The 15,794-nt window shown below is 35.3% G+C and overlaps 2 protein-coding genes across 5 annotated transcripts in view; one reads left to right on the top strand and one right to left on the bottom strand.

Annotated features, from left to right (window-relative positions):
* Window positions 1-15,794, top strand: part of LOC124168770 (equilibrative nucleoside transporter 4) — a 74,551-nt gene that overhangs the window by 38,729 nt on the left and 20,028 nt on the right. Inside the window, exon 11 of one of the 2 annotated variants that reach the window (XR_006866981.1) lies at window positions 4,580-4,670. The gene's annotated coding sequence lies outside the window, so the exon portion shown is untranslated. Of the gene's footprint in view, window positions 1-4,579; window positions 6,304-15,794 lie in introns of those variants that run through there. The other variant, XR_006866980.1, reaches the window with a different exon arrangement.
* Window positions 5,398-15,794, bottom strand: part of LOC124168769 (ecto-NOX disulfide-thiol exchanger 2) — a 39,702-nt gene continuing 29,305 nt past the window's right edge. For all 3 annotated transcript variants that reach the window (XM_046547056.1, XM_046547057.1, XM_046547058.1), the window contains 4 exons: window positions 13,293-13,448; window positions 12,057-12,197; window positions 10,927-11,140; window positions 5,398-8,555 (listed from right to left, as the gene is read on the bottom strand). In XM_046547056.1, the coding sequence (XP_046403012.1) occupies window positions 8,269-8,555; window positions 10,927-11,140; window positions 12,057-12,197; window positions 13,293-13,448 (798 nt within the window). In that variant the 3' untranslated portion in view covers window positions 5,398-8,268. The remainder of the gene's footprint in view (window positions 8,556-10,926; window positions 11,141-12,056; window positions 12,198-13,292; window positions 13,449-15,794) is intronic.

Raw genomic sequence — 15,794 nt, 5'->3', positions numbered from 1 at the left:
CCCCCCCTTTACTTTTACCACAGGCATTTTTGGAAACAAAGGGGGGACTATATTCAGACACATAGGGTATTACCTGTACATAAAATGCTCCTTATCAAGGGCTAAAATAATTTTTTTAAACCTGTGGATGGTGAAAGCAAAGGAAGACTGCAAAAAATGAATATGTAATTTAAAGAGCTTTACAAATATTTTCAATTAAACTTGTGAGCAGGCCCGTCGCGAGGGCGGGGCAACCAGGGCACTTTGCCCTGGGCGCAGCAAGTTCGGGGCGCACCGTGTTCGCCGACGAAAAAAATTTTTTAAATATCCTTGTATGTTTTACTTTCATAATCGATAAAATATCTTTATTACGAAAAAATGTTTTCAATTATATTTTCAACTCTCCCGATTGCAGATATATCAATGTTATGGGGCAGGGGGGGGGGCGCACGATCCCAGTTCGCCCCGGGCGCCAGATCAGCTAGCGACGGGCCTGCTTGTGGGAAACATGAAGTGAACTGAACTTCTTCATTTCCGGTTACTACTGAGTTGATTGCTGTGGCGATGACAAAAGTTTTGCTTTGCATCATCTTCAAGCGGAAGAAACTGTTGTCATTGCCACAGCGACCAACGTTGTAGTAAACGGAAATGAAGTTCAATGCACACAGCAAAAATTTCCGTTCTCATAGGAAGTAAGCTATTGAATTTGATACATTTCACCACAAGGTACTCAAAGTGTATGCTTCATGCAGCTAATTCCTCAAATCCAATTTCACTGACGGCAGCATTTCAAATGCTGAAGAAATAAGGGGGTCACTGAAGGGTACGAAAATGAATATGATATTTATTAAAATGTAGCCTTGACATCGGTAAGCAATCACACTAAGGTATCTTTTGGTTATCTTTATGTGAAGACTTTATTTCCAATTTGGATAATTTGTTTATACAATATATATGACAATTTTGTCTTGTTACAAATGTAAAATCTTTTAAACTCCTTCGTTTCTCAGGAGATAAGAATTTAATAATCACCTTTTTTTAAATGTTTGTAATAAATGAATTTGAATTTCTGTTATAATTTTTCTCAAAAAAAATTTTAAAATAGAGAAAGATGAATATTTATATCATATTGATACAATACTTAGTAATCATACCACACTCCATCCTTGAATCGATGTTATATGGATGCTTTCTCCTCATACCTTTCATTAATAGAGATATAAGTTTTTATTTTATTTTATAGGATTTAAATAGAGATGGTTTTTTCATTTCTTTTTAGGGTGACCTAGCTTTAACTTGAGTGGTACTCATGAAATGAGAATATAAATAAATATGAAAGAAAAGAAATTGCTCATGATGGAGCTTATCACATATTTAAATACAAGTTTCCTCTTTCTTGTCTTTTTCTAATGGCAACAAAACATACATATACCCAGAAACATTTAAAATATTTACAATATAGCAAAAATCATTCTCATTTTACAAAACTGATATTTTTTGTTAGCAATTGATTCCCACTAAGAAATTTAATGAGAAAGACAAATGACAAACACACACTAAATATTGATGTTTACTTAAGAGATGATAAATGCTACTTGAAGGCAACCTTTGAAATCATAAAAAATAAAGGCAATGGGAACATGTGTTGAGAAATGCATTGAAGATCTGACCAAAACTGTAGCAATTTCTCTTTAACATTTAAAAACAATCTGCTATGTAATTATCTCTTATAATGATAGCAAGAAAAGACCTGAATACATTCAACGATGACAATCTCATGCAGTGGAACATAATTGAGCAAAGGGTGATTTACACCAACTAATGACTGAGCTACCCTAGAATGAATCTTCAATAAATCCTAAAGGAAGAACACAGTGAGACTCTTGTTAAAGCTAAAATTAGACTAACAACAAGAGAGACAATGAAAAATGAAGACTAAGGATTACACGATGATTTCATCCAGGAGAACAACCAGATAAGAGTTCATTGGTGTGGAGTGTTTTTTAAGAGTAATCATACCTTAGTGAGGAGTAAATCTCATTTGAGTAATCACATCATGGACATCTGGTTTTTCAGCCATTACCCAGATCAATCAAAATATGAAAACTTCAACAAAAAAATAAAACTTTTTAGAAGTTATTCGCAAAATTGTATTTGCAAAGCAAAGTGCACCATGATTAAACTACTGTCTGGAATGGAAAATCCTTTGAAATTCCAAAATGCTTATTTGTTAAAAATTAATTGAGTATAGTGCAGCCAAAATAATCAGATGATGAAATGTAGTAAATATGTGCAGGTATAAATATCTTATATATAAACTATTATATATGAATGACAATCAGTATAATTACAGCACTGGGATAGTAATTGGATTACTAGGGGACTGGAAAATGTCCAAGGAGAATTAAATTCCAAAAGTCCTGAAGCCAAAAGCATAATTTACATTCAGTCATGGTGATCAAAGCCAACTGTAGTTATTTTAAGTTGAAAACTCAGAAGAAGCAAAATTAAAATGGAAAATAATTCTAGAAATTAGATTCTTTAATTTATAGAAAGGGGAAAATACATGGATATTAATAATATTGCCATAAATAATTAACGCGTTGCGTACGAATGACGAAGATTCTCGTCAATTAGGCGCGTCAACCTAAACAATTTTAAAGCGTACAATATGTATTCGTTAGTACGTTTTCAGTTGTTGTTCGTTATTCATAATGAATTGATGCATCATAACGATTGATTGGGTAAAGTTATATTCTAAACATTAGCTTTTTAACCATGTTTAAACCAAAGGCATTATGCTCTCATAGGCACATATTTCCAAATCAGCACTCCTAGGAATTAAAATAGCTTCGCAACGTGTTAAAAGAAAGTTAACATGGCCCCATTGTAGATCCATGGAACCTAATAAAGTTACGCATTAGCCAATATATCCAACTAGTCCATTCATTTGTCAAGGAAATTTCCAGGTATGAGGTTTGATTACTGAGCAAGAAACTCCATCCCAATTATTGTATGAGAGGAACATACACCCAGATTATAAACAGATTACGACCCTGACATGTAATACCATATGTGACAGTAAGAGAACATGCACAGCAAGAGAATGACCAAGAGTTCTTTGGCAGTCCCAAGAATTCCTTAAGTCACATGAATTCATAACCACAAAAAAATGTATGCATACAAATAAACATCAGCAAGTGGATGAGGAAGGTAGAGAAGAAACACCCGTAATGAACACTAACAATGAAACACATGGTATGCCATGGGTGATTTATGATTTTTGATGCACCAAAACCTTTTATATTTTCTGTGATGTCGTTGAGAAAGAAAATACGAGCACATGTTCAATGAGAATTAAAAGACTGTTACTTATAAAAAATTTGATGTACATCAATTCCTCATTAATCAGCCGGACTCATTATAACTGAAATTTAGTTGAAATAGACCAGTAATATCTAACTAAATGTCCACAATTGCCATCATGCTGTTTTTCTCTAATTACATACTAAAGAAAACCAATGCCTCACACAAAATTGCAGAGGATATCTATCCCCAATTGTAGATGTTCACAATGCATTTGTGGATACACTTGCACTGAATGTGGTAGGATTTTGTAGGTGAATCCTTATACATATCAAATAATGCAAGCTGTGGATATCCATACTTTTCTGGATGATTGGGCATTTGCACAACTAAAAATAATGGATGTCCACAATTAATGGTTAACCGTATAAAATGAAGAGGATCTTGTCATGGTAATACCGAACCAAGCACCAAATGTGGATATTCACATTAATTTCATTATGCCAATATTTGTGGACTTTCACCCTTGGGCAGCCCATAATTGTATGCGCAGGCATAGCCTTAAAAACCATAATTGCGTGTAGTATTAATATTATGCTGTACGTGTTATGAAATAATCAAGTCTCATAAAATTTATGGATAGTGATTTAAACAACGTGGTCTTTGGAATAAAATAAATCAATGATTATTTAGAAGCTATCAATCAGCAAATTAATAAATAAAACAGATTCACAAGATATAGTCACAGTACTTCTTACAAAAATATTCATCTGTAGATATGAAGGCAATCAATACAAAAATGTGTATAATCAATGACCATGGGCTAAAAGAGCTTGTTATGTGAAAGAAAATTCACCCAAGTAGATACCATCCATTAGAGTTTCTCTATTTTCGTTAAAAAAGTCGTACAGAATATGGCTTGCTTAGATACATGTATTTACCAATCATGACAGTGAAGTTAAAAAGCACAGCAGTCAATGAAGTCATCTAAGGAAAAGTACTCATATTATTACTAGAAGAATATAGTTAAACTCCAGTCTGAGGAGACACTGAGGTAAAAACAGCTAATAGCCAGAAAATTCCAATTAACCTATTTTACAATTGCATGCAGATCATTAAGTAGTTTTAGCCTTAAAAGACAGGGCAAAAATCGTTAAATTAATTTCATCCAATTCAATCAAACTTTTCCCAAAATACCAAACAATGCCCTCCTTGCCATTTGTACAATGCTTTGCACGTTTAACCAAGATTTTTTTAATGACCTAAGATCATACATGATTTTCATCTTTTGCAGCACCTCTGGCTGACCATAATCACATTTCCCAGACCATGATCTCATTTCCCCGACTTCCATGGCCCACATGCACCTTGACTATATTGGAAATGTAAAAATTGAAGTGCAATTTATTCCGACTAGAGTTTCAATGAATCTGTGTCTTTCAAGGTAAGGAGTCACGTAGGGTTAGCTGGAGGGTAGAAGGCAGAGGTGGACAGGGTTATGGGTAACCAAAGGAGAGCATTGGTGTTCAAACATTGCCATTGAGGCGGGAAATATTTTTCACCCTCTTATACTGTATTATTTTAATTATATATTTAACTAGTTTCTTGACTCTCAGGAACAAAATTAGGTCATACGTAAATGCATGGTGGCAGATGGGCATTTGCATTGGTGGTTTTTGGTTATTTGGTAGTTTAATGGCAGCCAGACTACCAAGCATTAAAAACAATTCAATGCAACTTGCTCTATGGAAATTTAAATGAAATTTTGTTTTGAATCCTCATCAATTTAAATGTTGCTTTTGTTGCAAATAAAAATGCATGATTACGGCTGATATACACAGCTGATGTTTAACTGAAATCGTTTAGGTATTTCAGATTACATCTCCTCTCTCACCATTGGATTTCATTTGATATAGAAGTCATGTTTATACACAAATTTAATTCATAAAGGAGAGGAATTCATTATTTTGACTTGACAGAAAATGTATAGGGCAATTTCTATCCTCACCGATAAAACCACACTCCAAGATGAAACGATGAAGTTAGAGAATTTTAATTGACCCCAGCTATATAGGAAAGGAAAATCACCAAAAAATTGAGAAAATCAAAAACTGACTAGAAAAATTTGTATTCACGTAAAATTCAGGCTAGATTACACAACGATGTTTCAGAGCCTTCAATGAATTAACATTCTTCTACTGATCACTGGCTGTTTTAATCCCATTTCGGTATCTTAAAATACATATAAAGATTTATTTTCCTCGTCTCTTCCAAAAGGTAACCACAACATTACAATAATATCATTGCAAGAGATTTTTGTCTCTCATGAGGAATCTATCCATTGATTTGGATAGTAAACCAGAAAACCTGTTCACAGAAATAATTGAAATGCACAGCTAACAGAAAACATTCACAGTATTACAGCAACTTGTGAGTAACAGCCAATTATGTAGCAAGATTCAATAATCAAAAGCAAAATGGATTGAAAAGGCATGAGAAATTAATCACCTGTCTCCATATTCTTTCTTTAGTTAATGGAACTCTTCATAGACTATTTTGTAACCAAGTTAATCGACTATATCAACACATATTTACTTCAAAATAAAGTTTATGTCTTAGTCTAAGATGAAAGACAAGCTTATTCACCAATATTGACTATAAATAATGCGAACATGAAATTTATGCATAGTAACAGCATGCATACATAAAATTTTTAATACATAAACCATTCAAAGAGTACAAAACTATAGGGAATTGCTATGACATAAGAAGTCCCTGTAACCTGAATTTAATTGTGAGTACTGCAGATCCAGGTCTCATTACTCTCAATGAAATGCCTGTAACTGTGAATGGCTTTATGCTAGTGCCACTGGGTACCAATATTCACAAAGTCGCATGGACTATTGGTAAGAGAAGAATAGAAATATGCTTTCTCGACACTGGGGAGATCTCCATTAAACACGATTCATGTACATGGGTTTAAATTTATACAAAGAGGATAAAAAATTACATTAGGAATTACAGTCAAAAAATTGTCATACATTTATCCAAACATGCTTTCAAATGCTTTGTGCAAAATATACAGCTCATGAGGAGCCATGTCTACCATTCTCATGAATGATAATAATCTGAGTAATGCCATAGGATGGTGCTAAAGAGCCATGATTTTATGGTGATCATGTTGAACAAAACAAAATTCTCTTGGGTGAGCCAAATATGCTAAAAAATTCTATCAACAAGTATTTAGTGTCAACAAGCAATTTGTTTGCAAATGGTATTTCATAGCCTTAATAGCCTAAAAAATGCTAACGGCTAAGAAATCACGCTGGAAAAACACTAAGGGAAAACGATTAAGCCTTTGCAGATGTTACTTCAGTTTAGGAAATTCCTGTATGATAGAGTACTTAATACATTGAAATATACTTCAATACAGAAAAGACAGGCATAAGCGCATTTAAAACAGTAAGGATTGTTTGCTATCAAGCTTTTCATCATCTTAGTGGCTAGCTCAATACTAAAAGAATGACTTGCAATATGACCAACTCTTTTGAGTACTACAATTGCAAGTTGTTTAGTGAGCATGGGTGATTATTCCACACCTTTTATTATTTTTCCATTATTTGTAGCTATTAAGTAAAATCTGAATACACCACCATACGCTAAATTAGTAGATTATAGGTATATCCTTTTTATTGCTGTGGGAAATGCAAATTCATCAATATTTTCATTGCTTCCGCATCAAATTTAGAATACAGCAGGGATTTCATTAGAAATAAAGCACATAAGCCAATTTATCGAATAATAAGGTGTGGATGCCATTGTCTGTAAAAGAAAATTCCATGCCAATACTCTTGAGTCACACATCATCAAAACTTTATCACCAAACTAGGTAGAGCATGAGTATTCACAAATAATCTTTCATAGCCTTGTACCTTTATACGGAAAATACATAAAAAGTCCAAAAGAAACAGCATAATTAGAAAATAAAATTAATATATTTAGTCACCACAGAAAAAAACAACCAAAATAATGATCATTTGCTAGAAACTGAGGTGTTACAGACTCCTCATCATCTAAAATAACTAAAGAGGTACATAGTTTTTCCCAGTATTTGAAAGAAAAATAAACCCAAAATTGAGACAAAAATGAAGAAAATCAACTAAAATAAGAAGGCTAACATTTTCTAACATTATCAAACCAAAGGCAGGCAAAGTGTAACTTCAATTTTTAAACAAATCACCATTGATCAGATTACTTCACAATGCAGAATCTTACTTTCACATTAAAATAAATACTTTAGCTTTTAATAATTAAGGAGTAGATAGAGTTTTCTTTTAGGAATTATCACATTCTAAATTATGAGATTACTCTTCTGACCAGATAAGACCTCTAAAAATTACATTACTCCACTTATGTCATCATCCCCTGGTCAACTAATGCTTATTCTCTGGCTTCTTTGCATGAACAATGTTTTCATCATTCCCATCTTTTAAAAAAGAATTCCATAGTTATTTTATCCTTAAATCGACTACTTGCTATCTGATCACTGAATTTCGGTACTTCTCCTGCATCTTATTCATGGTAAAACTAAACTCAAAGTACTTAAATAGGAGGTGGCACAATTTACCCATACATTTTTCCATAGCATTTCGATTGCAACACAACTTCAGTACACCTTGACATATTTTTTCCCGGGCTAAAATGTATTTGAGCTGAATTATGATTGAGGGTAACAACACCATAAAATCATGGCCCTCCCACCAAACCACAAGACCAAGTGGGATATTTCCGAGCATGTTCCACCCAAGACGATATATGGATACCACTGTCGATGGGCCTCAGCAATAACATACTCTTTGACTAGTTTCACTGGATAGGAGTGCCAGCATTGACTGGGACCATAGGAAAACTTGACCGCAGTACCAGTTTCACGAAGATGCTGGCTAGTAACTTTATAGTGATTAGACCATGTTGTTTGCATGACTAGCTTCCGCTGCTGGGCACCACACCTGAGGAAGACGTTGAAACGGCGATGGTTGACGAAGACGGGGCATGCAAGCTGGAGGGCCTTGAGAACCCTGCAAATAACCACTTCCTCTCCATGTTCGCTCCTATTCCAGACAACTCCTGCCGGAACAGGGATGGGAAACGGGAAAGGAGAGCTTCCACATCAGACGGCCGAAGTGAGGGCTCTATCTTCTGGAGGTATGACCATACATAGTCCACTCCCGCTCCAAAAGGGTGAACATGTAAAAATGTGGATACTAGGCCTGTAGGGAAAAAAGTTGGACAGTAAAATAATTTATGAGTTACCGTGTTTGACGGCATGATAAGCATATAAGACACATTGTGTGCGAGTCCTAGAAAATTCGAGATGAGTGGTTGGTACTCGACTCGAGTGCCTTGAGTAGCATAACGAATTTCAAGTCGAGTAGTTTCGGCTACAGAGCTGTTAATGCCAGCAAGTTTAGTAACCTGCCAACAGGTATCATGACAGTCATGTAATAATATCATTTTTAAAGTCGATAATTTGTTCTTATACCCCGGCTTGGGAGTTCTATCTTGCTGTATACATAGCAGTCAATGTGGGCGCCGGCTTAAAAAAATATTATTTTTCCTGCATGAGAATTTGAAAGGATCAAATATTAAATGATTCATGAACGCATACAATATTAATTACAATTATGGAAATGCATTCATTTAGGTCTCTTCCTTTGGTTTGGAGTAGTTCCAATAGATATACATATTAATTAAATTATGGACATATTGCTAGAGGTTATTCATTTCTATTGTGTTTCTGAAACTGTTTACGACCCATTAATTTTCATTCAGCTCCTAATTCTGACACAATTGCCATCAACATCTCTGATAATTTTTCCTTTTTACATGAGGTCAAGCATTCAGAATAGAAAATTCACATGGGGATTGCAACAATGAGAAAATGTCGGAGCATGCTAAGGGACGTATTGCCAGATCCACAAATTACCATACTCAGCTCGAGATCAAAAAGTACTACTTGCACATCCCTAAAGACTGTCAAGAAAAAGCATCAATTATGGTTCTTTCTTCAGTGTACATGGTCACCCACTCATAACCGCTCGTAAATTGGACGTACAGTTGGTCCTCTTCCCACATACATTCGATTTACGAACTTTCAGAGGTACGAGCATTAAAAAATTTCAAATTTTGAATCTGGCATCTTTCGATTCGGCCAATGCTACGCAATGTGGCGTGGAGGAACTCTTACTTTGGGCGCAATCTGAACAAAGTATCATTGAATTCGGTGTGAATTTAGGAACTGTTCAGTGTTACGCTTGTTCTTCCTTACCGTGGAGAGCTATTTTTTTCGGTTCCGCATGTGTCGCATGCCCAGCTAGATCAGTTCGTCACAATCGTGAGTTAGCGCACGATTGTGATGCAATGTTGCATTCTACAGGATAACCGTACTCCTTGATTCCTTGCATACAGTCCAGCCAGCGAGAGTTCTCTGATGACAGCACAAAAGAAGGGGTGGAAACCCTGTGCCAGCACGGTTTGCAGCCAATCGCTGTCCCCCAAATGCACCTCACACCTTCGCCTAGTCATACAACATTGTCAAATGCATATGGAACACCGAAATAAGCCTGATCCACCAAAACAAGCCCTTTCTTCGAATCACTAAAACAAGTGATTCTTCATTCACGCTCGTCGTCCCTTCCAGCTCCTTTCCTCATGGAACCCTTTTGTTACAAGTGAATCGGGGTTTCCCTTTCTTACCTGGCAACCTTGCCCCCTTCCCCGACCTAAACCATTTTGTCTGTCATCGAACAACTCTCGGCGGCCGGACTGTAGGTTTATCAACTTACAAACAAGGTCTCGGAACACATCTAGTTCGTATATCGAGACTTACTGTACACGGGAAGATATCAACCCTCGATTGCGTCATGCCGCATTCTTCTATTGAGAAACTGAAATGAATTTTCCCTTTTTTATATATTTGTGCGCAATTTAATCACGTTTGTAATATTGTTTTTTTTTTCGACAATTCCTGAAAGAAACGTTCATACATACTTCGTTATTACGAACCTCCAGTTTTTCGGTCCCGTGAACTTTGTAATAACGAGAGACTACAGTAATCCCTAAATTAAGAAACAGAATGTAATTCTGCATAAATAAATCTGCCTGATAGGGAGGTATTCAATGTTTTTAGTTTGTAAACGGTAGCCATGGAGACACTTTGCATTCATAGAAATTACATTAGTTCTATACCATTACATAAGGTATGGTTTTCCGATAAATTTTGAAATTGAAATTTTTTGGATTGAGGCAGATCTGATAAGTGATACTGGCTTTCAGCCAATCAATATTTGGAAACCGGTTATCAATTACATAAAAAACATAAGGAAAATACATCAAGAACTTCACAAGACCATCAGCCAATCGGATGACACCCGAGCCTTATTGTTGTACTCGCCAAATGTTCATTTCGGTTCAGAGTGAATTTGGGCAATCAGATAGTAACATGCCTGGAGAATGGAAGACAAGTATTTTACTGAAACATTGGCCAATACGACCAAATTAACCTGGTGCAGAGCCCAAGAAGAGTTCAAGAATATTATTCACCACCAAAAATTAAAATCATTTTAACTTCTTTTTGCTTACCAATGAGTCTTGCATCTCTCTCCGTCAATGGATCAGCGACCCTGAGGCCATCATCTGCCCCACAGCCTGAGCCACTTGGCCCATCAGTGGAGGAAGAAGCGGCAGATGACGACAGCGGAGATCCTCCAGATGACGTTGCCTTCGCCAATCTTGCTTCCAAGTCTTTTAATGCTCTCTCATCCTCTGCTTGCTTCCTCTTTGCCTCCAGCAGTTGCTGCAATCAATACAAAAGGTAACTTATAGAAAAAGGGAAAATACTAGCAGACATGAGGATACAACCAAAATAAATACAGAAGAATACTTAACCAGCCTTTTTAAGATCACGATAAGAATAATGGAAAGGCTGAATTTCTACTTTTAAAAAATCAACTTCCTATGCAAAACACCATAAACTACACATATGAAGTATTCAAATAGCATTCAGAGAATGTATTGCATGAAAAATATCAATGGTGCTGCATTTTGTAATGGAGAGGGAAGAAAAACATTGAAAATCTAGGAAAATTTTAGAATGGTGGAATTTATGTTGAGGACACGAACCAAACCAAATTAGACTATATGATAAGGTTCCTATTATTTAACAACAATATACTCATGCATACAGTTGAGAGAAAGAAGAAGTACGCACTTATTCCAAACAAAATTCATGCAATAACCAAAATACATTCTCAAAATTTTTATGCATATGCAAATGTATTAAAATAATACAGTTGAGGACCTCAAATCCGGAATCCAGAAACCCGGAATCTAGAACATTTGAAAACTCCTCTGCGTAGTGTTTTGACTTGCCACCTCGTGGCACCACTCTCCAAGCCTTGTTCTGGGATGAGTAGGAATTTAGCAAAGGAATGAGTAGGAACATACTATGGACATACGCTAAGAACCTTGTCAGGGACACATAAGGATATCAAATATCAAGTACAAGAGCCTAAGCACATGTATAAATTAATTAGGTAATTTACTAAATATACTATGAAGACCAGAAATCCAGAAAAACCAGAAATCCAGAAGCCCTTCGGTCCCAAGCTTTCTGGATTTGAGGTCCTCAACTGTAATAGGAACCCAGAAAAGTTTCTCCACTTACTTCTGCAGAAAAACTTCGATAATTGTAAAAGAAATGACCATCTTACCTGCTGCATTCCTTGCAAAGTTTGCTTCAACAGCTGAGTCTGCTGATCTCTCAAAGCCACTTCTGCCATAGAGTCAGAGCGCACCAAATCTACTTCATTTTTATACGCTTCCAGCTGGCAGCGCAGGCTATCATTTTCTTCCTGTAAATTCACAAGTAAAGATTAATAGATATTAGAGATGGGTCGAAAAGCATTTTTTTTTAATTCAAATACCTAATTTTTTCCAAATGACTCACCCGAATATCGAATGTTATATACTAATGTGCATTTTTCCATCAACTTAAAACACAAATGACTATAAAAATAAAAAATGCAGAACACTTTACTAGTCTTTCTCCTACAACACAGTTCCTACATCCTGACATGACTGTCACCCATGATTACATCAAATTTGCGTGCATGGAGCACCTAATTACTTTGTTTTTTTTATTACATGCCTGTTGAAGGTTATACTATTAGTGTTTTACTGCATTTATTGCAATCTTTTAATGTACTCACAATTAATAAAAAAATTGAATATGTACAACATAACATTCATTATGCAACGGGGAGTGAGAAAATGAACAGTCAATCTTGCGTGTATTTGAAAATATATGTACAAGCATTTTTATTAGTGCTGTTCTCGTGGAGTCAGCATTACACATATTTTTATGCTTGATTTCAATAAGTTTTCATAAAAATATTATTAAAAAATGAATCAACTAAATGAGCAAACCTTCATTTAAGACCCAACCACGTCAATTAATTTTGAAGAGTATCACGGATGATCTATGCTGTGAATTTGAAGTTCAAATAATTGATTACTTAGTGCCATCGAATATCGAAGCCCCCCCCACCCTGTTTCTCTTCTAGACCCTAAAAAAAGACCCTTCCCTCCCACAGCCTTCAATATCCTCACTTCTCGTCACCCAAACCCCATCCTCCATCTTATCCCCTCCCTTCAAGCACCAAGATATACAAGGAGGAACTCTTTAAGACTTTCACACTTTACAATGTTGTTTGTAATGACGAAATGCGTTGTGTAATAATAAAACTCAGTGGAAATATTGCAATGTCTTACTTTAATAACTTATGAATTTAGAGTGTTTGATTTTTGTCATTTAGGTTACACAAGGAGAACTGGCCTAATCCCGGCGTTTTGGATATGTTTTGCATATTAACGATCTAGACACCCAGAAAACTTATCCCTGGAAAGCAATCAGCATGCACAATAACCTTCATAAAAATCTTGCTAACCTTCAGGCTCTCAATGGCCTTAGCATCTTCATCCATTCGAGGGAACTTCCGCCTAGTCGGACCGCTGCTATCAGCTTCCATATCCGAGTCAGATACTTCCATTTCCTCATCAGCACGCTCGTTCAAAACTTCTTCCAATTGCATACTCTTAATCTCCTGCATATCAGACCAAAAAAAATGCAAAAACAAAACAGTGAGTAGGTTGGAAAACAGCAAAAAAAATTGCATGCCACTTTGGCAGAACTAAGGCATGTTCGTCAACCTCAAAAGAACAAATCTTGTACAAGGCAAAAAAAAATAAAACAAAACATTCAGCTAAATGTGTAAGGAACTTGTCAACATAGGAAAACAGTGTTACGTATGTAATATGAACACATGTCTATATCCAAAATAAAAGTAGATAAGAAACTAAAAAAATTTAAGTATGCAGACACAGAGCAATCCAAAAACAAGCACATGAAAAAATAATCACTTCAAAAGCAAAATAGGTAAAAACGAAAACAGAAAAACGATATAAAACATATTTAAGATAAAATATATGACCATCTTCACTTAAACAGAGTTATTACAAGTAACATAAGAGCATGCTTACCAAAAGGTCAATTATCAATTGCGTTTGTGTTCCTCCGTAATAGATAAACCTAGTCTGAAGGCATATCAATTCAAATCCAATGCTGAGTGACACATTAACATTGGGAAAGTTTTGATAAACAAATTTGAGCAAAATTATAAAATAAAATATTTTCACCAAGGAGAGAGAGATGAAGTAAGTAGAAGTGAGTGTAAATAACTATAACATTGCATATAATTTCTGGGATTATAAAATTTTGTACGAAACGCCTAAAATACTAGGTTAGCTTGCCACTCAAGTAATTGCATTATTACACTTTGGTTGATCTAAACTCAAAAAAAAGGACAGTGAACAAAAGAGAGCATGTCAATCAGAATAAACCTATTGCCCATAGTAGAAGCACCAATGCATGTAATGCAAATGAATGTTTCATTTTAATTTGTCCTACTTACACAGCAATCATACTGAAAGGCCAACAGGGCTATAAAATATGGCTTTCAAAAAAATGTTATCGCTCACAAATTTTCATCCCTCGCATCAAATGGAGGACCTGAAGTATATTCTAAGACATTAACTTCCAATTCATATACATATCTCTAACTTAACTGCTTGGTGCTGTTTACAACGACTGCTCACAAAGAAAGCAGTGATTAAGTGAAATAAAAAATTCTGTGGAGAAATAAGTAAGCATTTTACATGAATTTGGCAAAACGAAGTCACATTGGAAATATACAATTCTCACCAAATATAGGTAGATCAAAGATTGCAAATAATTCTTCTTCCGGGCCTATGAAATGATTTTCTTTTAATTACTTAAGGGCAAAAAATTATTTTGCATATACTTTTTTTTCATTCAATCTGCCATCTGCCATTGCAGCTGAAAGGAGATAGGGTAATAGAAAAGAACCAATAACAAACCAACCTCCAATGTGTGGTCTTCCCCACAGAGCCAATATCGTCCTCTCTGCACTTCTCTTACCTTCCTTTCGAGCCAAACAGGCCTTCCAGCTTTCCCCTACTGCTTCCCCGTCATACCTGCAACAACTCCATGAAAGGCACACTCACCCATACCCAACCCCCCTCTCGTTTCATATGCTCCGAGTAAACTCAGGAGGAAAGTCTCACTAAACCGTGGAGGGGAGGAAGGGTGATATACAGTCCAGTCTGATACCCTCTCATGTACTGCACTGCCAGAATATAATTAGGCCATTCGACTCTAATAGACAACAATTGGAAAAGTAACTTTGCGCTTGATGAGACTGATGTGTAGATTTGTATAAGGCTTTGAAAAATTTCTCATATATATATATAATGTTGGAGAACCAGTTTCATTACAAATTATTTTTTAGTAGAATTTTTCTTTTAAAATTAAGCAATTTTACCAAGTGATGCCTCAAACTATTGATTACTATTTAAGGTTTCATGAATATAAAATGTTGAAGGACCTTAATAGATGTGGAGGAACTTATTCATTACCTAAAAATTTAAGAAATAATAATTTTTTATTTTTCAAGCTTTTTATTAATGATGTCTAGTTTTGATGTACTCTAACATTGCTAGGTCTGAAAAACTCATGTTTTATGAACGATGTAAAAGCAATACAGTAGTTACAAGGAATCCTAACTCATGTATCAAAACTTATCTTCACAAACAAATAATTTAAAAGGGAGAAAATCTCGGCACACTTTACTTGTATATACTTATCAGAAATTCTAAATGGTAAAGAATTATCTGACATAAATAATTAGCGTGAATCACTTTAAAAAATACTGACATGGAGTTACATGGGCAGGAAACTGTCTTCAGATGTATGAAGATAGGTAATCTTTTTATTACTTGAAAATGAAACTAAATATGAAGCCCCTTCATTTTGAATAAAACCACGACTTAGGTATCTCCCATTCTAAACACCTCGGTAACTGGTACTACCA

The sequence above is a fragment of the Ischnura elegans genome, chromosome 12, assembly GCF_921293095.1.
Source record: "Ischnura elegans chromosome 12, ioIscEleg1.1, whole genome shotgun sequence".
Lineage (NCBI taxonomy): Eukaryota > Metazoa > Arthropoda > Insecta > Odonata > Coenagrionidae > Ischnura > Ischnura elegans.
This window is presented reverse-complemented; position numbering and strand designations above follow the sequence as displayed.